Raw genomic sequence first — 23,269 nt, 5'->3', positions numbered from 1 at the left:
ACCAAGGGCAGTTCTCTGTATCTGACTCGCTTTGGCAGTGTCTGTTACGTCATCTAGCAGGGAACGGATTTAACGACAACTCCACACTGTACCGATTACTATCTTGACATGCTACGATCTTTTTTTGTTTGACGTATACTGGGCGTGGATCAGCGTTACGTCATAAAATATATAGCCTATATAGAAGTGCGTGTGCTGTCATCTGTACAAAATGCAGGCGAACCAGCGAAAGCTATGTGACCAGTAATTTAAAAATAGATCAAATGAATGAGGAAAAACCTCATCAGAACACTCCCTCGTCCAGTCTCAGGCACTTCTCACTTTCACACAGACTGCTGACATCAGGGCTCCATTCCTAACTGTGTGTGTCAATTGGAACAGAATTCCCTCTGCATATTTTCCATGTAACATTACTCATATTATAAAGCACATTTGTTTAGACAGGGGCAAATGTGATGCAGGATGATTTCCCTTCATGGATAAGAAGGCAACGTGACTCATACGTGATTATGTGTTGTGTCCAACCATTATATGGTAATTGACAGAAGATTATGGTAAATGGTGTCACCAAGGTATTGGGTGGGGCAAAATGCAAAAAAAATGACATATTTTCAGTTAGGTTAAAAAGAGGTCTCACTCAATGCATGCTGGGTAAGGTTGAGCCTTCAGAGAGAGTAATTAATTTGGTTACCCATATGTGTCTAGCTCTAAAATGAACTAGTTAGGCGAGTAGAGTAGTCTCTGTACAATGCAGACTGTATTGGCTTGGTTCCATACTAAAGCACATGTTTTTGAAATAAAACAATGAGACTTAAACTCTGATTTAGTTTGGATGCGTTTACATCAACGGTCTGTCAGTCTGCTCTTGCTCTGTCAGAAAATGTGGGGACTTTGCATAAAAAGAATCAAGATCCGGTTTTTGACAGCTTTTCACATACAAGGTATTTGCTTGATAACAGTCACAATAAACATGATAAAAAAAAGTTTTGCAAGTCCACTGCAAGTCAAGTTTTATAAGTATAATAGAAATTTTAAAAATAAAAAAAATATAAATGTTTTTAATGAATAAAAAAGTTGTACAGAGTTTAAAAGGGAGATTATGGAATGTTAAAAACAATGTCAACCAGGTAGACATAAACCGCCTCAAACACACCCAAAGTTGAAAGTCAGCACTTTAACCTCAGTAATTGTTTAATCTGAAATTAAATGTATTTGTGTATTGGATTCCCTATTAAGGGTGAAATAAGAGCAGAATGTCATTTATTTCATGGATCATGGATAGCTGCAATCTCTCTATTTCACATATTCAAAAACAGTGGGAAATGGCTTGGGGACGCAGCTGTCTGATAGGGAATGGGATATGGCTCTTACTTCCATATGTTCCAGACATCCTCTTATACAGTTTAAAGTGTTACACAGGTTGCACTTTTCAAAGCCAAATTAGCAAGAATATTCCAAAATGTAGAACCATTATGCGATAAATGTAAACAGACGCCAGCTACTTCCTATCATATGTTCTGGTCTTGCCTGAAGCCTTTTTCTTTCTGGTCATCCTTTTTTGAATTCATCTCTAATGCTTATGCTTATAAGATCTCACCTTCTCCCTTGGTTGCTGTTTTTGGTAGTTTTTCTGATTTTCTTATCTGTTCCTCCTGCTCATTTGCAGAGGGTCCTTGCCTTTTCCTCCTTATTAGCTAGAAACTTGGTTTTATTTAAATGGAAGGCTGCTACTCCTCCATCATGCCACTACTGGATTTGGGACATTATGCACATTATCAGATGTACCCTCAACGCTTCCATCAACATATTCTACAAAACCTGGGACCCTCTGATAACTTATGTGAACAATTTACCTGGTCTGGAACTGGAACTCTGAATGTTTACACCTGCCCTTGATCACTCCTGTCATAAAGAATGTCAGGTGCACTTTTTAAAATTTAATTTAATTTTTATTTTTTTTAATCTTTTGTCCATCTGTTGTCTGGGACAAGTCTGTCAGGTTTATTTTGGGTTTGGTCCGTCTTTGTCCTTCTGTTGTTGAGATTGTTTTTCTATGGTTATTTAAGGGATTTAATTAAAAGCGATTGTCTTACGTGATAACTGAAAATGTACAAATAAAGTGTTTTAAAAAATGTGTTTGTGTAGAGCCAAAACAATTAAAGTGTCATTTTCCAAATACCTTCTATTACTGCATTGTACCTAAAAAAATGGTAACTAGTTATCTCATGATAGATAATCAAACACTAAATTTGCATTTTAAATAACCCTTATTATAGCCCACAAACTCACTGGAATTAAGAATATGCTACATTGAAAAGGCTCTAAAACCCAGGATGTAATCAAAGAATAGACTCCCCCTGTTTTTGAGGGCTAAATGGTATATCCCAGTCTCTCCTCTCCCCCTCTCTCATTCTCCTCCCTTTTGCTTTCAGTGTCCTCTATCTCTCTGCTTTCTCTCATTTTCCTATATTAAGGACATTCTCACTTCCAGAGACTGCTGCAGTTCCTCCCTCCATCTGGTATTCTTGTAATCTCTACAGAGCTGTTGGAGAGGTAGGTAATGTCCATATTTCCTCTCATCACATCACGGCAGGATTTAATAGGAAGCCTTTTCATAAAGACGTGTCCAGCCTGTATTCTTTAAAGTGCTAGGATGCGTTCATTCAATTTCAGCAGTGTTTATTCTTCTTTTCCCCCCTCATTTGCATTTCACTGATTTCCTTGCAGTCATGATGGTCCTTATTTCTTTCTACCATCTTGTCTTACAGCACAAATGACTCATGCAGAGAGAGAACAGAGAGCAAGATAGGGGAAGAGATTAAATCTACACGTTACTGCATCTGGATTTGTCTTTTGTTGTGATCAAAGAATTAGAGATTCAGTCCTCTACTCTAAATACGCTCTGCAGCTGCAGTTCCCTCTTCTTCCATTACAAAACGGCTAGATTTTCCCATGAACAAGCTTTACACAGGAAGCTGCTGTAACATTGTAACATTTTCAGTGGAAGATAATGTCACAGCTGCTGAGACCAAAATACATTTCGTCCTCTGAGCATCAGTGTGTTCCCAGCAATGTCATCTTTTTCCAAGGTCACTTTTAAGGCCCCACCATTACATGACTGCTTCATCACTGTACACACATTTTAAGGTCTCTTTTGTATGTCAGTGTCTCTAGATTCAGCAGAGCAGATAACATGACATCTGAGCCTAATTTAGAGGGATCATCTGGCTGTGTCTGTTTGCTGTGTTTTCTCTAGTGAAGCAGCACAGAGCTGACCATTTAAAGACTCCTCCTGACCAGACCAGACCCCACCTCTGTCCCAGAGTCCATGGAAGCCAAGGCCAAGTCTGGGGCTCCAGCACCCAAGGCGGCACCTAAAGCAGAGAAGAAGGAGCCGGTCGCCCCACGCAAGGTTGAACCTGCCCCTGCAGTCCCTGCGACCCCTGAGCCCGAGCAACCTCCTCCCCAGGATGGGGCAGCAGAAGATGAAGCAGCAGGTGACGAGGCTGCGGCCTCCGGCACAGACTCTCTGGAACACCTGAAACCCTTTTTCATAGGTGGTGCGGTTATTGCTGTAGGAGCCATCTTTCTGGGAGTGTTGCTACTTGCGAGGAGAAATTAAAACCAAATCATTATCTCATATTAATAGGAAGTATGACTTAGATAGTTGCTGCTGAGTGGTTCACAGACTATTATAGTAGAGATGGGGGATGGGGAGCCACTGTGCATCTTATGTTTTGTTTTTTTTGGCCTGCTTTCACTTGTAGAGAATCAACCCCCTTCATGTTTTGATAAAGGCTGTATATGGAGCGTAATTACACATAATGTATGCATGAAGTTGCTTCAATACTACATCAGAACAGTATTAATCAATTTATTTTAAAACAAACTCACTTTGTAATACTGAGCTAAAAAGGTTAAACTCTACTTAAGGTAGCATATTCAACTGCTTTATCCTGTTTAATCCAGTTTGCACAAATATTGACAGAAACTTGCGATATTTGTGCATTCTTGCTCCGAAAATTAGCTTGGTTCACTTTGCTAAAAGATTATGAAAAGCTGTATTAACAATGTTGAAACTTATAGATAGCAATATATAGCTATCAGAGTTGTTCAGGTTTTTATTTTACATTTTAAATAAGAATATTGAAAGAGAAACAGATGGAAATATGCACTGTGATGTATTGCACACACTTTTTTTCAGAGATAGAAAATATAAGCATGCAGTGGTTTAGGGATTGGGATGTAAGGGATTGTAGAAGATAAAACACGTACAGTATGTGTCAGAGAATAATAGTGAAGTTACCTCTTGCTGTAGAATAAGAATGTTTTATTTTACTGTCAAATTATGTCAACAAATCAATAACCTTTTATGTCTTGCACAACATCCACAGTAATGCTGTTTGAATCTTTTAACATCCTACAGTAGATCCTTAGCGATAGCATGCTGAACAGCCATTAGTCTTACATTATCAGGTTTAAAGCCTGCTGGAAAAACATGAGTGTTGTTTATGTCTTCATTGTGTTCCCGTTATATGGCTTCAGGAAAAAATTCTAATCCTCATTCATAACGACGTACAACTATTATGTAATGACAGCAGCCAGTTGCTAATACAATGGAAGTTGGGCTGTAGATGAACTACTGTTGTACAGTTTACTCGAGGAAATCAAAAAAAAAGTCAAGCATTCACAGCAGCAAACACTCACTGTTCACAATAGTGTCCACTCGTATGTACAGCTCATGGGATGTCCATGTTGTATAATTAGGTAGCAGAAATACAGTTCTGATAATGATACACACCATTATTTGATTTTAGTTGTATGGTAGGCTACCTGGGACTTTCACAGCACATTACTGGCCAAACAAATTGTATAGACATACCTCATTCACCACAGTCAACACTCCCAAACAATGGTATGCCAACACCACAACAAACTTCACCCTACATTGTACAAAACAGTGTACCAAAAAAAACAAAAAACAGAAATCCTATTTTCATAATTTCAACAGCGTATAAATGCAATAATTCAGATAGGACTCCTCATTTAGCACATGTTCTGTAGCAAGTTAAATTACAATAATGATGATGTAATAATATTGTTGGTAATGATGTTGATGGCAATGAGGGTGATGTTACAGATGATAGGGATGAATGCAATGATGAGGTTTTTCATGGTGACTGTAATGATGAGAACGATGGTTATGATATATTTCTTTTTATATATATATATATTTCTAATGTATTTTCCTTATGCACACTCCCTTCTGCCCCCAAACTCCTAAATGTAAAAAGAGAAAGAGGTCGTCAACCAACCTTTATTAAAGACAGTGAACCAGCCCATGTGAGTATTTATTTGCAAATATTCAGAATCAGGGATCATTTATTTGCAGACAGAGCTTCAGTAATATGAATTACTTAGAGGTGAAATTGTCTTTCAATTAAACTGATCATTCAATTGAGTTTGTGGGATTTATTTTACTGGCAAGGCAACATAATTAGGATATACTTGCATGCTGGAGACGCCTTTTTAAATCTTAATTTACTAATCTACTAAATTTCCATTTTATTTTTGAGTTCTGTATATGTCAATACACTGTATTGTATAAAACTTTAAAAATGTTAATTATTTTAAGCTCATTAACACTGAAACTACTTATTTGACTAAATGTTCAGGGTGAACAACTACTGACTTAAGTAATCTTCGACAACATGTATGGTTCAACTGTAAAATATTTTTGCACCAGCAGTCAGTACATGGTTTTAATCATTTTAATTTGAGGGGTACTTGCTATAATATTTATGTTAAGGGAAATGTGTAGGAATTGTACTAGTGTTTTTATTCTCAATTATAAATCTAGACTGGCTTAGAAAGCCAATTATCAGTTCTTCTGCGCCCTTAAAGGTGTTTGTTGGCTGATTAAACCTTTACTCAGGTAGCCGGATATTTAGCTGGGGACTCCAAAACAATGCACCAAAAAAATCATAAAGCTATATGCTGTGACTTGCAGGCGCAACAGGACAAGATAGTTAGGAAGATGTCAAAGCATGCCTGGTATGTAGCACTGTACACTCTTTCAGTTCTGAAGTATACTTCGTCATGATGAGTGAGAACAAAACAGAATGGTTTGTTTTGGTCCATTCTACACATTTACATATTTGTAGTTGTTGGCAAATATCTTGATACGTGTTTGTGTCGAATCTTAATATAATATGGTCCAAGTGTATTATCAGTTAGCCTTTAAGGAAGTTGTGCTTTAATTTTGAAGGAGCTGGGGCAGAAGTGTTGCTGCGGCTGGAGAGAACCAGGGAAGCTAACGTTAACATCGCTTTATCACACCTAGTTTCTCTCAGGTTCCCATAACATTTAATATTAAGATAAACTAGATTCGTGACGGTGAGTAATTAAAACTTTTTCGCATTGTTTTGACTGGTACAAAATTACCATCACATGAACTCATGGCAACTTGGTATTGACGGGTAACGTTAACTGTTTAGCTAGCTAGCTAGCTACTGTTGTGCTAATCGCGTGGCTGCAGTCTATCGGCTATCTTCGCTCATAGGTAACCGCTAGCTAGCTACAGTTACAACTGAAGCTTAAGACTTATTTTGTGCACATATTTTAAACGATAACACGGCCATTAAAGCTTTTTTTGTAACGTTAGCGGGAATTTTTGCAAAACATTGACGTTAGCTAACGTTATCCGGTACAAGTTAACTACAGCTCAACTTCCAATTTGGAGGAACATTCATCTTATTAAACTTGACAGTTTTAACACATACTTCTGTTGACCACAATGGTAACGTTACTTGTATAAAAAGAAAGCTTCATTACAGTTTTCACTCGGGTATGAATGTTAACAGGATGACGTGCCTCTGTCTCCAGGTGTCTTACAATGATCATCCCTGTCCGGTGCTTCACGTGTGGGAAGATCGTGGGTAACAAGTGGGAGGCATATCTCGGCCTACTACAGGCCGAGTACACTGAGGGGTGAGATGCGTTACCTGCTGCCTCCTGTCATGCACTAGCTACATCTCCACACAGATTTTGCTAGTACTACATCCAGTGGTTCGTGGCAATATATTACGTAAATAGTGAATAAAGTTCAAGTCAAAACCCACACAACAAAGCATGTTTGCCAAAATAATTGTCTTGAAGCAGTCAAGTAGAAATGCAACACATAAAAAAAAAAAACTCTTAGCCTATTCATCTGTCACGGGTCGTTTTATTTTTTTCAAGTTGTCTTCAATCAGACGTATGATGCATTAAATAGCATTTCCCTTGGGCTTTTACGTTCATTTCCTTACTACTGTCCGCAGTAATGTCCATGCATTTTACTTATTCATTCAGCAATCTGTAAGCCATGCATTAGTACTAACATTACCTCATCTCTCCCACTTCAGTGATGCCCTTGATGCCCTGGGCCTGAAGAGATACTGTTGTCGGCGGATGCTCCTTTCTCATGTGGATCTTATTGAGAAATTGTTGAATTATGCTCCACTGGAGAAGTAATTAGGCACCTTCAAGGACTGCATGGACCTCGTGGACACATTCAATGTCCATGCCACAGCTCTGTTAATATGTTGATGTGACAAGAAATGCTGACTACGTTGAAGACTTTCAGAACATTCATTTGTGTTTTGCTAATGTTTTTTTTTTTTTAAATAAAGCTGTTAAATGAATTTGTTTCCAGTATTACTGGCCTATGTAGTTAATATAATCTTTCTAGTGGAACTGTCAGATGAAAATTAGTTATCAAACTTGTGCTTTGCCCAGAGGTGTCAAGTAACAAAGTACAAATAATTTGTTATCTTACACGAGTAGAAATTTTGGGTAGCTATACTTTACTGGAGTAATTATTTTAAAGCAGACTTTTTACTTCTACTCCTTACATTTTCACGCAATTATCTGTACTTTCTACTCCTTACATTTTAAGAATAGCCTAGAAAGAGTGAATTTGATTGTGGTTGGATGAGAAGTATAAACATACCATTCTGATACCCTATTGGTCTGTATGCGATCCATCGCACCTGCACATGACACAGATCCCATCACACTCCCATAAGGAAATAGCAGACGTATGTAGCCTAGTATAAAGATGTCCGTGGCAGAGACCCAAAGAACTCGAGCGAAATGTCCGAACCAAGCACCAGCGAGGAGGTTGGTAGCCAAGAAGACCAGCCTACCCTTCTACATCCCTGGCTGTACCTGAAAGAATTTTTTGAAATGGTTGGATGCAAAAACAACTCCTTTGGAATGTGCTGCAAGCTCTGTGCACCCAAGTACCACGATCTAATGTTTCCAAAACTTGCCATCTAATAGGAAAAAGCATATTTTTGACATTACATTTATACTTTAAATAGTTTAGAAACCTGTACTTTTACACTTTTCCTACAGTAAAAAGATTGAGTTAATACTGAAACTTCTAGAGAAGTCTTTTTATACCATATCATCTCTACGTCTACCTGAGAAATGAATGTACTTTTGACACTTGTGGCTGCTGTTGTTTTTTGAGACCTACATGTCTGAGGAAATAAAACACTAGAATAATATTTTCAGGGAATGTGTTTTTAATCTCTAGATTTAATACAAAAGAAAGTGATAAACATTACACTGTTTTTGTTATTTATAAGTTATTCAGGGGTGTTCCTGCGCATGCAAGCATTGGAATCTGATGTCCCAGCAACAAATCTACAACCACATTTTTTTCAACAGGTAAAAGTCCCAGTATTTACAGACAACTGGTGAAGAACAGGAAAAAGTACACTTCAGACTTTTGGAGATAAAGCTGCAGTCTCACCTTAGATTCCACTAGGTTCGTATACAACTTGGGGCAGAAATTAAGTCTTTGCCCGGCTTCACCCTTCAGCACTCCATCAATCTGGGTGGGGAGAGGAGGAGCATAGTTTTTAAAGCAATGTTTCCAAAAATTAAATATGGACTGTAAGGGCCAACAGCTTAATATACATTGAGAGGGTGTGTTTTAATTCCTACTACAGTACTACTTAATGGCATTTTGTACTAGCATTTTATGCCAATTCCTGTGATTCATAATGCGCTATTCACCTTTATATTGAGTGAAAAGCTTATTTTGTTTTTGCATACATCTCTCTTCAGATCAAGTTCTGCATATGCACCTTATCTCTGTACGGTATATTGTGATGATGATGATGATGTATTAACAGTCTAGTGGTGACATAATTGGTTGCCGACTTAACCATTTATTGTACAGTAAGAACTTCATTCTAAAAATAACTACTTTACTGACATCCACTTCATGAACTGTAATTTGCCCAAAAGGTTGAAACGCATTGATAAAGCACACTAAACCAAAGGATTGTGGTTCTTTTAACAGTTTATCTATTACAACTTAAAACCTTAAAATAAACCTAGTAATCTGCACTCTTACGCCACACACTGTAAATAAATACAGGGAGAAATGCAGGACTTTTTATTGAAATGTATGGTGCACATGCCCAAAAATGAAATGGTCTGATAGAAACATATGAATTAAATAAGAAGGAAGCTTACCAAGTTAGCGGTATCGGTCTCTGTGATCTCTGAGATCTCTGTGCCTTTCCCGTTCCCGTGAGCGTTCTTTGTCCCTCTCCCCACTCCTGGAATGTTCTCTTTGTCTTCGAGACATTCCCGCACCTTCCCAACCGAAATGATCTTCTCTTTCACGTTCCCTGTCCCGCTCTCGCTCTCTGTCACGACCCCTGTCCCGGCATCTTTCTTCGTCCCCAGAACGACTGCTACTCCTGCAGAGAAAGGTGTGTATGTGCGACAGTAGTTCCAGCCTCAGCTTCAGTTTCTGAATGGACAAAGAGATCAGACATTCAGCATTGTTTCTAGGTGTCCTGAAGCATAATTACACAAACCTGTAACCGTAGTTGCCCTGAATAGAGACTAGACAGTCTTTGAGTGAGGTAACCAGGGCTTGGCAGCGTTCATCTCCGAACACTCTGGACTGCTTAATGATGGCAATGGCAGTTAACAGAGTCTCCATGGCCACCCGCAAGTCGCCTGCATTAGCAATTGGAGAAATTAGATATTAGACACAGTTGCTCCCAAGTTCTTAGGATAAGGCTTATTTAAACGTTTTTAAAAATGGATGACATTTAACCCCCGCATGCAGTAAAGTTAGGCAAAATGTTCAAGCACTTACTTGAACCCAGTTGGGTTCAAGCTATACAAAGACTGAAAATCAATATCAGCAAAGGTGAAAATATTTCAAACATCTACATTGCCTGCAAAACAAACATCCAGGAAAGACTGAAATGACTTCAGTCGGTATTTGGACTCCATCTTTGCCACATAGTTGTCTTGTGACTAATTTGAGATTGATTATTCTTGGCATTAATCTATCATGACACCTAATAGAAGACACAAAAATGAACATTTCTACATAGAGTTGCATTATTCATTTCTAATTCTTAATTCTACACATTGTACTGTATATTTATACAGGTACCCTGTTTAATTTGGTTGTCAATTGTATATTATCTCTAACTTAACAACATAATAAAAGTTAGGGTATCAATTGAAAATTCAATCTTAAATGGGTGGGGTCACAAGTCATGTAAGTCATAGGGACCAGTCCTTGTTGTCATGTGTTTGTAGTCTTTTGCTCCACTGAATCTGATCAGCTGTACTCACCAGCTGTTGCTCCAGACACAGCCTTGCTGATGGCACTGCTGGCAACTGCTTTATTTCTGTTCATTAGCTCCTCAAAGTCTCGATCTGTACTTTGAGGGGTGTGTCTGAAAAATACAGATTGTTGACGTCAGTTTTTTAACCATCACCACAAGTTACTACTAAAAACATAACTGTTGCCGTAAAAGTTATTTTCTTATTGCTATGACAAAGAAGCTGAATCTCAATTTGTTGTATTATCCTAAATAGGTTTTACATGGTTTATTATCTGCACCTTTTCTATTTTTTTGCATTCCTCTCTGACAGATCTGGACAATATTTTGATATTATATCGATATCTTGATATGAGACTGAAAATTGTCTTAGATTTTGGATATTGTAATATGGCATAAGTGGGGTCTTTTCCTGGTTTTAAAGGCTGCATTACAGTAAAGTGATGTCATTTTCTGAACTTACCAGACTGTTGTAACTGTTCTATTATTTGGCTTTACCCACTTAGTTATTATATCCACATTGCTGATGATTATTTATCAAAAATCTCCCCTTGTGGTTTTGTGTCAAGTATTTTGTAAAAGCACCAGTAGTCAACACCACAATATTGTTGCGGTGACAATATCAAAATAGTTGGTCAAAAATATTGTGATATATGATTTTCTCCATGTCGCCCAGCCCTACTCTCTGTACCCTGGTCTTTTTAATGCTTTGAAGATTCACTTTCAACAACAATATTATCATCTCATCTTATTGTGAAACAAAACACATTACTGTTTATGGTTTGCAATAGCTATAAATAAAAAACTGTGCGTGTTCTCACTTTTGTTGGCTGTAAGCTTTGCTGCTGTGCCCGTCTTGTGCAGGGGTGAAGAACGCTGGATTTACATGCAGACTGGGAGGGGGTTGGATGGGAATATGACCTGGATGAGGAGGGAAAAAATGGGGTGGCATGGGCGGGGGGATGTTTGGCGGCATATGTGGGAAAGGAGGAGGTGGATGATTTGGGTAAGGGTTGGGTAATGATGGAAACCTGTTTGTAAGTGGATGTGACGAAAAAAGTGGAGGTATAGGGGGAGGGCTGGGCTCCTGTGATAATAACGAGGGAATCTTATCCAAAGTATCCGAGTCCTTAGGGTCTTTGGAATTCAGACGCAGGGGTATACCTGTAGAGAACACATTGTTTTATGTGAAAGATGACAGTAATATTTGACATTTTGCAATGTAATGTAAAGTTGTGGTGCTCTTACGTTTATTTGCCAAGTCCTCAAACACACTGAGATTCTGGCGGGTGGCAAAACGGCAGTCTATCCTTTCCCCATTGAGCTGACATTGAGGTATTTTCTCCAACATTAATTTCAATGATTCTTCTGAGGTTACCACCACTTCGGCAAAGCTGTGTTACACAGAAGAAGAAACAACACATGTGTGACTACCAGCACTAAGAAACAGATATCCAGAGCTCTAATAAATCTAAACACATACTCCCTTTTTTCTAAAAAAAAAAAAATCTATTTACATGAAATGCTTTTCTTTTTATAAAAGACTTAATCTGCAACCACTTACCCTCTTGACTGGCCATTAACTTTGTTCTCGGCAAATTTGATCTCTTTGATGTCCCTCACACCCAATGTTTGAGCCATGCATGTAATGTCCTTATCAGATGTCCACTGGAGGTAGTAGCAGGTTTGGGAAAAGAGGGTGAGTAACGATTGGAAGGAAGATTTAAAGTTACTTAGGATCTTAATTCTCATTGGGTAATATGTTTCTGTTTTCTGTTTCTTGTAAACAGTGTTCTGCAAGCCCATGTGGGAAAGGTATTGGAAAATACAGTAACAATTAACATAGCACATAGAAAGTGTTACTTACCCAGGGGAAATTTCCAATATATAAAGACAGTCTCCTCTGTGAGTTTCCTTCTTTTTGGCTTCTCACTGTTGTTGATTTAGCCTGCGTGCTAGACGGTGTATCATTTGTATGAGCCACATGTGTCTTAACTTTATTGTCCTGATCAACTGAGCCAGTCAGAACAGCATCAAAAAGTTCATTTGCTTCAGCAATTCTGTCCAAATCCTGTGTGGAAAAGAAGATGAAGAAAGAAACAATCTTATATGCAATCATCCTGTGTATTTCAATGTACAGAGCATAAATGAGCAATAAACAGCTGGAAGAAAATGCAAATCCTAGAGCTCGTCAGCAGCTGCAGTAATATTGATATCCTGCTTGATTGAGTGCATTTTCTATTGTGGGGAATACAACACACAATACAGAGGCACAGCTTCAAACGAAAATGGCGAATTTCCTAAGAAAATTGTACCTAAGGCAATACATTTCCGAATAAGAAAACTTGGACTAGAGCTTTATTTTTTATTGCAAATACGTTCCGAATCTAACTACAGGACCCAATTCAAAAATAACGTTTCTCTTACGGTAAACGTTTGAAATCAGTTCACACTGGTAACGTCATCAAAAGAAAATCTGCATTTAAACTCCACCAAAGCAAGTCCCGATACCTTTACTTTAAAACTCCTGTGCTGCTTTCAATGTTACATTTACTGAGAAACGTAAAAATCAGACTCACGTCGTCGTTTTGATTCAGGTCACCGTAAAGATCTACGAGGTCCTTCGAGGTACTGGGTCCAGCTGCAGCCATCCCGTGGGTCTACGGTGATTCAGTTGACGGCCAGTTGGGTTGTTTGTTTTGTTTTGAGTGTAGTTCGCACACTTTGCATATGATCAGTACACGACAGGTGCACTATCAATATTCAGGAGTTTTTGTTGACGTTACGCCTTGCATTTAACGTTAGCTAACGAGTCCGCACGATATGATACTCTACACCTAGCTAAAACAAAATATGACGATAAACCGAGAATACGACAAGCGGACCAAACCCGAGAAATTGTGTTTTAATGAACACTTTCAAAATACATGCACGGTCGTGTATGAGTTAACGTACAAATATTTAGATATGGTAACGTTACCATTGGCTTGCTCTTTGATCAGCTAACGTAATGCTAATGATGCTAACTAGTCTTTAGTACGTGAACATTTCAGTGCGTCAGGAATATTTTACCGGTTAACAACAACTAACAACATTTGGTTCCTAGAGTCAAGGAGGTTAAAATTCTGATTATATTGAGTATACAGGAAGTAAATTACTGAAAATACACACATTAAGTGACAACTATTACATATTCCATGTTATTTGTGGTTTCCTGTGGATAAAAACATTACTGTTACCTTAGCAATACGGCGTCATGTATGAGTTGTGTCCGATCCCTCTTTTCTTCTTCTGTTTTTTTGTGTGTCCGGTCCCTCCTTGTTAGTTGCCCGTGCGCTGCTGTGACGTTACCCCGTTTGTGTAATTCTTGTGTCTGACATTCAGACATCGTCAACGATTCAGGGAGAAGCAGCTTACACAAGGTTACGCGACAGAGGGTGAAATGCTCTCTTCTGTTGTTGCGAAAAGAGTGAGTTATCTTGTTAATGTTATTACATTTATTTGTACATTTGTTGGAGTTTCAATGCTCAATGTTATTGGGTCCAGTTCGTTTGGTGTTGTAACGTTAGGTTACGCGAAAGAGGGTGAAATGCTCTCTTCTGTAGTTGCGAAAAGAGTGAGTTATCTTGTTAATGCTATTACATTTAGTTTTACATTAGTTGGAGTTTCAATGCTCAATGTTGTTGAGTCCAGTTCGTTTGGTGTTGTAACGTTAGGGGGGACTGTTGAACAGTCTAGCCAGCTAGTAGTTACAGCTCTCCAATACAACAGGGCAGCATTAGATATGATGTAATTCTCCTCTACTTCGCTCTCTTCTTCAAATGTGTTATTTGATTGAATGTAGTCTAACTGAACTTCAGACATATATATTTTTAAATATATTATGAATCACGTTGAGCTGCATTAATAGAAGGAAGAAGTAAAAGTTGTAGTTTGATTTGATACTTGTGCATTGTGTTACATTGATACATTTGAAATGTAAGCTTAATTTCTCAATAATTCTATATTCAATTGTGTTTTGAACAGTCAGCAAATACATCCAAGCCACAAACATTTTTTTTGTGTAACAGGAAAAACACTCATCAACGCAGCGAAAAGCACAGTGCAAAGTAGGAACCAACACCACAGAGACACACACAGATGCCTGTCCATGGTGGATAAATAAACATAAAAGAATAATCCTAAATTGATCCATGAAGTGTTTGTTCTCAGTGGGACTCAGGTTTTGCGTTCTCAGACACTATAATGACCATCATGTCACAATAAACATAAAATAAATAAATACAAATATTAATAACAGAAGATAACAAAATAAAACACAGTCCCTAAAATCTTTTATTAATTAGAAGCCTCCAGTTTATAGATTAAAGCATTGATATGTAGCTCAACAACAGTACTGCATTTTCAGAATATTTTGAACGGATTACACATTGAATATTTGACCCATTACATGTATTTGATGATAAGCACTAATGTTTGTTCAAATGTGTGTTTGTTGCCCGTCAGCTGGTGGCAGGTCTGTGCTGGGCAGCAGGGAGACCAGCAGTCACAGGGCTGGTACCATGTCGTGGTTACCGTGGAGATTCTCCAGATGACACCAAGGGAGACCTGATCGAGATACCTCTGCCCCCTTGGGAGGAAAGGCCTGGTGAGCCCGCTGACATCAAGAAGAAACGCCTGCTGTATGAGAGTCGCAAGAGGGGCATGTTGGAGAACTGCATTTTGCTCAGGTTCTCAAACTATACTGTCTTCATCTAGATATATATCTAGATTATATTATATGGGATGCTTTTTTTTCTTTTACCCCACACACACTTTAGAGCAGTGGTACAGTACAGGTGTTTTAATGTTTCTTTTGTGTCTTTTTTTAATTTAAGTTCACAATGAGCACAATGATAAAACATCCTACAGGTCAGTGTGAGCAGTGTCAGGATAGCATGGTTGACATCAGACCCTTCTCAGTTGTAACTGAGAGTTGGTCTGGGCAAGCTTCATCCACAGCCCGTTTCCTCTGGGCGCAGTTGGATAGTCCTTCGACCAATCAGACCAACGATCCGGGTGACGTAGCAGCGACAGCAACCTTAACAGGTTGCTGCGCTTCGGTGGGCATCATGTTGAATGTAAACACAAAAAGCTGCTAGCTGTCGCTGCGCTATCGACATTGTGTAAAGCAATCAACGGTTGTGATTGGTGCTTTGATTTGGAAAAATTGTGTTCTTGGCCAGATTGACTTGCAGAACAAATCTCAAATTTGCCAGAAATTTGTCAGGGTTTACCCAGTTTACCTTCCTCGGGAAGCAGGAACGGTAATACCGTAAAGAAAGTATACAATAGAAAGACAAAATTAGGGTTTTTATAGATCAGTGTAAAACGTATTGGTAACACTACTTGAACGTATATGTACATAAGAGTAACATGACACTGTCATGACACATGAGCCCTAAGGCCGGCTACACACTGGATTTTGACAATGCAACTATATTGTAGTGTTGACTATTGGTGCTTTCACAAAATATTTACACAATGACATTTTTGATAAATAATCATTAGTAATGTGGACATAATTACTAAGTGGGTAAAAGCAAATAATAGAACAGTTACAACAGTCTGGCAAATTCAGAAAATGACATAACTTTACTGTAATGAGGCCTTTAAAACCAGGAAAAGACACCATTTATGCCTTATTACGATCCAAGACGATATCTGGTCTCGTATTACGATATCAATATAATATCTATATATTACCAGGGTAATTAGGTAATTACCAGTAACTCTGACTTTCCGTTTACAGAAATACTCCAATGAATTCTCCATTTCTCTTGTAGTCTTTTTGCAAAGCAATACCTGAACACAATGAGTGAGAAGCAGCTGCTGCAGTATGACAGACTGATTAATGAACCAAGCAATGACTGGGACATCTACTACTGGGCAACAGGTGAGAGAAGACCTTATAGTTTCAACTCACACATCACATCAGACATAATACATTCAACTCATTTGTTAGAGAGCCAGCAAGGGATAGAAAGAAATTTGGATGAAAAATAAAGATCTTCAGTGCAAAACACTTAACATATTTAATAACAGAAAATCATTTTAGATTTTCAATATTAACGTTCCCACAAATATTTGCTTCCACTTGGTGTTTTGTTTTGTGTTAACAGCGGCCCTAAAATCCAACTTTCTTATTTTAAATTCAGTCTGCAACACCACAAATTGTTGCAAACTCCAGAGGGTACAATAATTATAAGAAGCTTTGTTTTTTTAACATCATTCATCATTCATGGCTGATGACGCTGAAATAATTAAATCACTGCTCTGCTTACAAATGAACTTCAATTCTGGTTCTTTTGGCTCGGACTTCATCCTGGGAGCTCATTTACTGTCCCAGTTTAACTTGCCACTTTTCTCATCTAATTTGATTCAATTGTGTGTCTGTTTTGTTTTGTAGAATAGCTGAAAAACACAAATCAGAATACTCACAGTATATACTCTCAAAGTATTAACCAAGATGGTTTTATCTGGAAATCAATAAACATTGCATTTCTGACACAACCAATGAGAAGCTTTGAATCCGCCCTCTACGAGGCCTGACATTTACCAGGTAAAGCCAAACCCAGGAATCTAATGTCTTCTGCAGCAACACTGTTGTCGGCTGTGGGAAGGATCACAATTGCATTTCTAATTACTGCAATATGAAACAAGAAACAAACATCCAGGTGCATTTTCTTCAACACCTTTTATGATTTCTTCAAGATCATGTTGAATCCGCCGACGTCAGCCTTTTCAGTTTTATGTTCTCAGCTTGTCCTAAAATAGACCATGGTGATGTCAGAAGGGCTCCCCCTCTGTGTGCTCATTGCTCTTCAGCCATCTGTTTCAGTGTAAATCTTCTTTCATAAAATAAAGCATCTGAAATCTCACTTTGCCTTTCCCCTATAATTAATAATATTTGAACCTGTTCTCTTTTTGCTCACAGAAGCTCAGCCCACCCCTGACGTTTACCAAGGGGAGGTCATGGAAATGCTGAAGGAGTTCACAAAGAACCACAACCATGAACAGAGGTTAGATGCACCCAGCTTGGAGTACCTGGAAAAGGAAATGCAATGAGGTCCCCTTAAGACCTTCTCAAAGCCTCCTTTTAGGTGGGGTACTTGGTGAAATATAAGTGTCATATCCCACCAGAAAAACCCTTCAGAGGTCAGCTCGGTTTCCCCAGTTATACATGGAAGAATGAACAAAATATTGTGAAGTGGAAAATATTTAGAAACCTATCGAGAAATATAGACCTCTTAATAAATACTCCCGCCTATTTCCCCTGCTGACTCCAGTCATTACAGGGAGAAGGAAATTCGTGGAAGTTAAATGGAGTTTGTGGATTGAGCAAACATTAATGCTCAATGTATTAGGAAGTTGTTGTTCTACAATCACTTTCTTGTAAATCTCTGATTCAAGACTGTAAATTAAAAGTGCTGAATGTGTGTGATGCCTACTGAATAAGCCAGCTTTGATAAATGTATACAAGTTGATCATCAGTTTCTATACCAGACAGTTAAACAGAAAGACTCACTAATTAGCGTAGCTTGTTGGGTTGTCATGGTTTGGTTCTGTTCAATGATTTTATTGTTATTACAAACATATTAAATAAATGTTGATGCTGTACAGTCTACTTCCTCTTCTTTCATTACTATTTTAACATACCAGAGGATTAAATAAAACACCGGAGGTAACCATTAGTGACAGTATTTGTTGCATAATGAAGGTTGTGTTGCCTGCAGTATTAGTACATGGACACCAGATGGAAGCAGATCAGCTTATTTTCAATGACGGTCAAACCGAAGCACCTGCTGAATTTGGTATCTCTGTAGCAAAAACGGTCACCTGTAAAACACCTTATATCTCACATATCTTATCTGTCATGCTGGATGAAATGTGACAGTGTCAGCCCACAACATTTGAATGCTGAGAATCTTTATGCAGACTTATAGATAATGAAAACTGAGGCACAAGCTGCCTGAAAACCCACAAAAACCACCCTACTCCATACTGCCATCACAGCATTTAAGGATGAAGCAGACGTTAGCCTGGCAGATTTTTTATTACAGCTTTTATGAGGCAAAGCATCAGTGGAATTTTCTGTCAAGCTGTGTTTCAAATTAAAGCACATATATGTTTGCTTAAAGCCATGTTAATAAGGTTAGAATTCTCTCCCTGGATCCGTATGGGTTTGCTGTGGGAAAAATTTCTTCTTGCGTGGCTGTGTGTCATGTTGGTTCAGTGGAACATGGTACTGAGAGCAGGAGGGAAATGCCCTCTGGCCAGGAGATGTGCACAGAATTTGAAAACAGAGGACAAGCCTGCTTGTGTACGCCCATGGAATCATAATGTACGCATGATCCACTGCCAAGGTGTTGCACAAACAAGGAAAACTTACTGATATGAGACAAATGTATTTTTTAATCATCACTTTAAAGGATAAAGAATGCTGAGTCCCGCGCCTTAAATGTTCACGTTCTCAGCTTGTCCTGAAATAGACCAAGGTGATGTCAGATGGGTTCCCCTCTGTGTGTTCTTTGCTCCTCCGCCATCTGTCTCAACATATACCTCAATCAGTGGTAGAAAGTACATTTACTCAGGTACTGTACTTGACTACAATTTTCAGGTATTTCAATTGTCTGCAACGTTCTGTTTTTACTCATAGGGAAATATTGTACTGTTTACTCTTCATGCATTTTCACTACACTTTTTTGAAAGATGTAGTTACTACTATTAAGATTTTCCATAAAAAAAAATACATGTATAGAACAAAATCCAATGTTTAAGATTAAACCACTTCTTTCCTGAAGATGTAAAATTATCCAATATTTCACAAGAAAAGAGCAAACGTTAGAGAGAAAGATGAATACATACGTGCAACATTACATTGCTTGTTTCTTCTTTCTTCTCCCCTTAATCATCTCACTAACCTTCAGATTCATCTTTCCTTTGAAAGACGCCTTACCCATAGGTTGGGAACCACTGGACTAAAATACCTAATTGCCCATAAAGTAGTGAAAACAAGCTCCCCCTCAACCACATTGATGCATTCATTTTAACGAGCTATCTAATAATAATGTGTACATTAATGTAATATAATGTAATGTTTAACAGAGGACTTTTTTATTTAAGTACACTTTGCAGCCAATGAGTCTGTAATTTCATTTAAGAAGGAATTTGAATGCAGGGCTTTTACTTGGAATGGAATACTTTTAAATTGTTGCATTGGTACTTTTAAGTAAAGGACTTCTTCCACACACTTGATGCATAAAATAAACCTGGAATTTTAAAAGTTTGAAATAAATTCTGTCACCTAACTGTTTGTGTAAATGTCCTGCGCTATGACAGGTAAATCTATTTGAGGCTTACTGGGTGTCACAATTCCCTGCTGTTGAGTAAAAAAGATGCCACCTGTGGATCCCACATGCAGGGGGAGCACAAGTCACGTCTTTATTGCTCTGAGGCTTGTTTAGAGTGTGTATTCATTTGTTGCCCACGCACACCCACTGTGTCTATCTGTAGCCCTGCGCTCCTGTCATCCTCCATTGCTGCTTCCTGTGTCGTGACAGCTCTCTGTTTTATCCTCAGCCCTGCCATCACCCTTCTTCTCTACTGGAATTTCATTCCATCTCAAGTTCTCTTGTTTCCTCTATCCACCAGCACCTCCACCTCCAGCATCCCCTGCCTTCATCTTGTCTTCCCATGTCTCCTGGAGAGTCGTGAGCAGAGGAGCGTAAAGGGAAACTGCTCCCCTTGATAAGAGTTGCTACTAGTGCCAGGTTTAACTTTGAGGAAGGAGGTGTTGGATAAGCTGGTAATTTAAACATTCACCATATCTCAACATTACACATACACACATGCAAACACTCACACACACATAAACACACACAAACAAAGTTTTTTTTAGATGTTATCTTGTGTTAAAGATCCAGTCAAAATGAACGTGTAGGAAGTAGAGCAGGCAATTTGCTTAATTCTAGATATCAGCACCCACGCCAGAGATCCATGTAAATTATCCTAAAAATATAGGCCCAAGCTTTAAGAGAGGGGAAAATAGAAACCAAATGTAATTGTGAACTTCCAGTAGTGTATGTAATAACTGTGACTTACACAGTTGGTCCATGTATTTGCAATTAAACTTGATTGACAGTGTTAGTTAGCAGCACGTATCTGTGTGAAATTTGTTTCTTCGATGTTTACACTCAGAGATAGATTTAGAATTCATTGGCTCTAAGTTACATGTCTTTACATTTAATTTAGCTGACTTCCACTTAAGTGCCTCAAACCTTGAAGGTGCAAACTATATATATATATATATATATATATATATATATATATATATAAATATATATATATATATAAATATATATAAATATATATATATATACACACACATGTGGAGGCTATCCTTTAAGCCTTGGTATGGATGGCATGGTGTTCTCAACACGTAGAAAAGGATCTTGAGTCCAGGCATTGATTTGTCTTTGGGTGGTTCCCGTTTATTATAAAAGTAGAAAAAGAGTCACTTCACATAAAATGGTACTTCACTTAGTGCTGATTAATGAAACGTTGCGGCGTGTTCACGGCTACGGTAAGAACCGTGTGTTCCACACCTTTCCTCATTAACTATCGCACCTGTAAATATACCTTCTTCCCAGTGACATACCACACCCAGTGCAACACTCCCCCAAGTGGCTAAAATAACTAACTAAATAAACCTAACCAAATAAGATGGATACAAATGGCTCCTACAATACATATATGTATTTTTTTTTTCTTCTTTTGGAAGTGCAGTTGGAAAAGATGTTTTTAGCCTTCGTCCGAAGATGCCTAGGCTTTGTAGCCCTCGCGGTGAGGGGGCAGCAAGCAGGTTGGCTGATGCAGAGTGGAGTTGGCGAGTTGGGGTGTAGGGTTTGACCATGTCCTGGATGTAAGCTGGGGCTGATCCGTTTGTTGCAGTTTAGACGTGAGATTACCGGAGCCTGAACCAGAACCTGAGCCGACGTATCCTTCTGATATTATGCAGCATGTATCTACACGATCGGGTAGTTGCACCAGTGTTGGCAACGAAGGAGAGTTGGTCGTCTAGCAGTCTGGGTGGGGGATTACCACAGAGTTGTCTATTGTTATAGTCAGGTTCTGGGTAGCAGAGCCCTTCCCTTAAAGAAAAAATACCTCAGTCTTGTCAAGGTTGAGTTTCAGATGGTAAAATATTAGTCAGACAGGCCAAGATACATGCTGCTATTTGCGTTTCAGAGCCCGGAAAGGAGAGAATTAAATGGGTGTCATCTGCGTAGCTGTGATAAGAAAAGTCGCTCGAGGGGAATGACAGACTGAAGAGAGCTGGTGTAGAGAGAAAAGAGGAGGGGACCCAAATTGAGTTGCATCAATCTGTGGAAAGTAACTAAGTACTTAATTATTTACTCAATCAGTTTTACTTTAGTTGGGTAGGTCCTTTTTATAGTTCTACTCCTCTAAATTTCAGAGGTAACACTGGGATTTTAACTCCACTAGATTTATTTGACAGGTGGAGTTCTTTTTCAGGTTAGGATTTCGGATATAAAAAAAACATTTTATAAGCTTCTACAATATCATGTATTGTTTGAAATTAAACAACAGGTTTCCAACCTTTTGGCTTGTGGCTGGGACCCTTGCTAAAACAAAATTGTGTATTGTTTTAGTTGCATGGTTATAGAAGTATACGGAGTTGCTGCATAACATCTTAAATTGTATTTATTTGTGTTTAATCTGTTTGTTTGATTTATATAATTGTTTGAGGTTTTCACACAAAAAAGCTTAAGTTAAAAGTAAACAAAATGTATAAGGATTTGTGTAGCAGAAATTTTAAATTCTTCCTTCCTATCTGAATAATCATTTCACAACCATGCAGATTTTCGATGTGAATTTCAGGAGGTTGGGAGCCACTGGACTAAAATACTTGAGCACTAAATGCATATACACTAAAATAACAACAAATTAAAGTCTCTCAAACTAGCTCCTCCTCAAGCTACAATGAATAAATAATGATGCTTACACATTGGCGCATCTGTATTAAGAATCTAATAATGTCATATATAAAATTATGAAAAAAATATTTCCTCGGCCAAACTTCTACAGAACTACTTTCTTCTTTTGATACTTGAAGTATATTTTGGCAATAATACTTGAGTGTTTTTAAATACTTTTAAAGTAGGATTTTGACTGCAGGACTTTTACCTGTAATGAAATAATAAATACAATGTATGGTACTTTCAGTCAAGTCAAGGATCTGTGTACTTCTTCCACCTTTGCCTTTGTGTAGAACAAACCACGATGTATTAACCTTTTTGTTGTATTACTAAATATGACTAGAAAATATAATAAAATGAACAAACTTCTGAATAATTCACAACCATACCAGAGGCATCTTTGTTTTATATACACATTTATATTTTTATGTACACTGTACAGATTTCAAAAAAATAAATGGTTGATATTAAACATTGTGCACCCCACGGATGTGTAACTACAAAGAGAAAAGGGACTGAAAGATGGGGCTGAGTGATACCAAGGACAGACAGATATCAACAACCCCAGTAAGACTGATG

At 38.1% G+C, this 23,269-nt stretch overlaps 4 protein-coding genes across 6 annotated transcripts; 3 read left to right on the top strand and 1 right to left on the bottom strand.

Moving 5' to 3' along the window:
* Nucleotides 1-3,328: 3,328 nt before the first annotated feature.
* Nucleotides 3,329-3,622, top strand: LOC117948186 (cell cycle exit and neuronal differentiation protein 1-like). Its single transcript, XM_034877721.1, has one exon. The coding sequence runs from the start codon at nt 3,329-3,331 to the stop codon at nt 3,620-3,622; it is 294 nt and encodes a 97-aa protein (XP_034733612.1).
* Nucleotides 3,623-6,125: 2,503 nt separating this feature from the next.
* polr2l (polymerase (RNA) II (DNA directed) polypeptide L) lies at nt 6,126-7,681 on the top strand. The gene is made up of 3 exons (XM_034879509.1): nt 6,126-6,396; nt 6,886-6,990; nt 7,404-7,681. The coding sequence occupies exons 2-3, from the start codon at nt 6,896-6,898 to the stop codon at nt 7,510-7,512; spliced, it is 204 nt and encodes a 67-aa protein (XP_034735400.1). The 5' UTR covers nt 6,126-6,396; nt 6,886-6,895; the 3' UTR covers nt 7,513-7,681.
* Nucleotides 7,682-8,625: 944 nt separating this feature from the next.
* On the bottom strand, nt 8,626-13,821 carry LOC117949320 (cleavage and polyadenylation specificity factor subunit 7-like). The gene is made up of 9 exons (XM_034879469.1): nt 13,229-13,821; nt 12,517-12,720; nt 12,214-12,317; nt 11,898-12,043; nt 11,471-11,813; nt 10,660-10,763; nt 9,882-10,026; nt 9,532-9,761; nt 8,626-8,881 (listed from the first exon to the last, which is right to left on the bottom strand). The coding sequence occupies exons 1-8, from the start codon at nt 13,298-13,300 to the stop codon at nt 9,536-9,538; spliced, it is 1,344 nt and encodes a 447-aa protein (XP_034735360.1). The 5' UTR covers nt 13,301-13,821; the 3' UTR covers nt 8,626-8,881; nt 9,532-9,535.
* Nucleotides 13,822-13,895: 74 nt separating this feature from the next.
* On the top strand, nt 13,896-18,315 carry sdhaf2 (succinate dehydrogenase complex assembly factor 2). Of its 3 annotated transcripts, XR_004657676.1 has the most exons (5): nt 13,896-14,118; nt 15,156-15,379; nt 16,475-16,584; nt 17,626-17,846; nt 17,978-18,315. XR_004657676.1 is itself a non-coding variant. In XM_034879483.1 (4 exons), the coding sequence occupies exons 1-4, from the start codon at nt 14,092-14,094 to the stop codon at nt 17,754-17,756; spliced, it is 492 nt and encodes a 163-aa protein (XP_034735374.1). In that variant the 5' UTR covers nt 13,896-14,091; the 3' UTR covers nt 17,757-18,315. The 3 variants fall into 3 exon arrangements, 2 of the variants coding, with proteins under 2 accessions (XP_034735374.1, XP_034735384.1); XM_034879483.1 differs by having other exon boundaries at nt 17,626-18,315; XM_034879493.1 differs by lacking the exon at nt 13,896-14,118 and adding an exon at nt 14,224-14,265 and having other exon boundaries at nt 17,626-18,315.
* The last annotated feature ends 4,954 nt before the right edge of the window (nt 18,316-23,269 follow it).

Source organism: Etheostoma cragini, chromosome 1, assembly GCF_013103735.1.
Source record: "Etheostoma cragini isolate CJK2018 chromosome 1, CSU_Ecrag_1.0, whole genome shotgun sequence".
Taxonomy (NCBI): domain Eukaryota; kingdom Metazoa; phylum Chordata; class Actinopteri; order Perciformes; family Percidae; genus Etheostoma; species Etheostoma cragini.
This window is presented reverse-complemented; position numbering and strand designations above follow the sequence as displayed.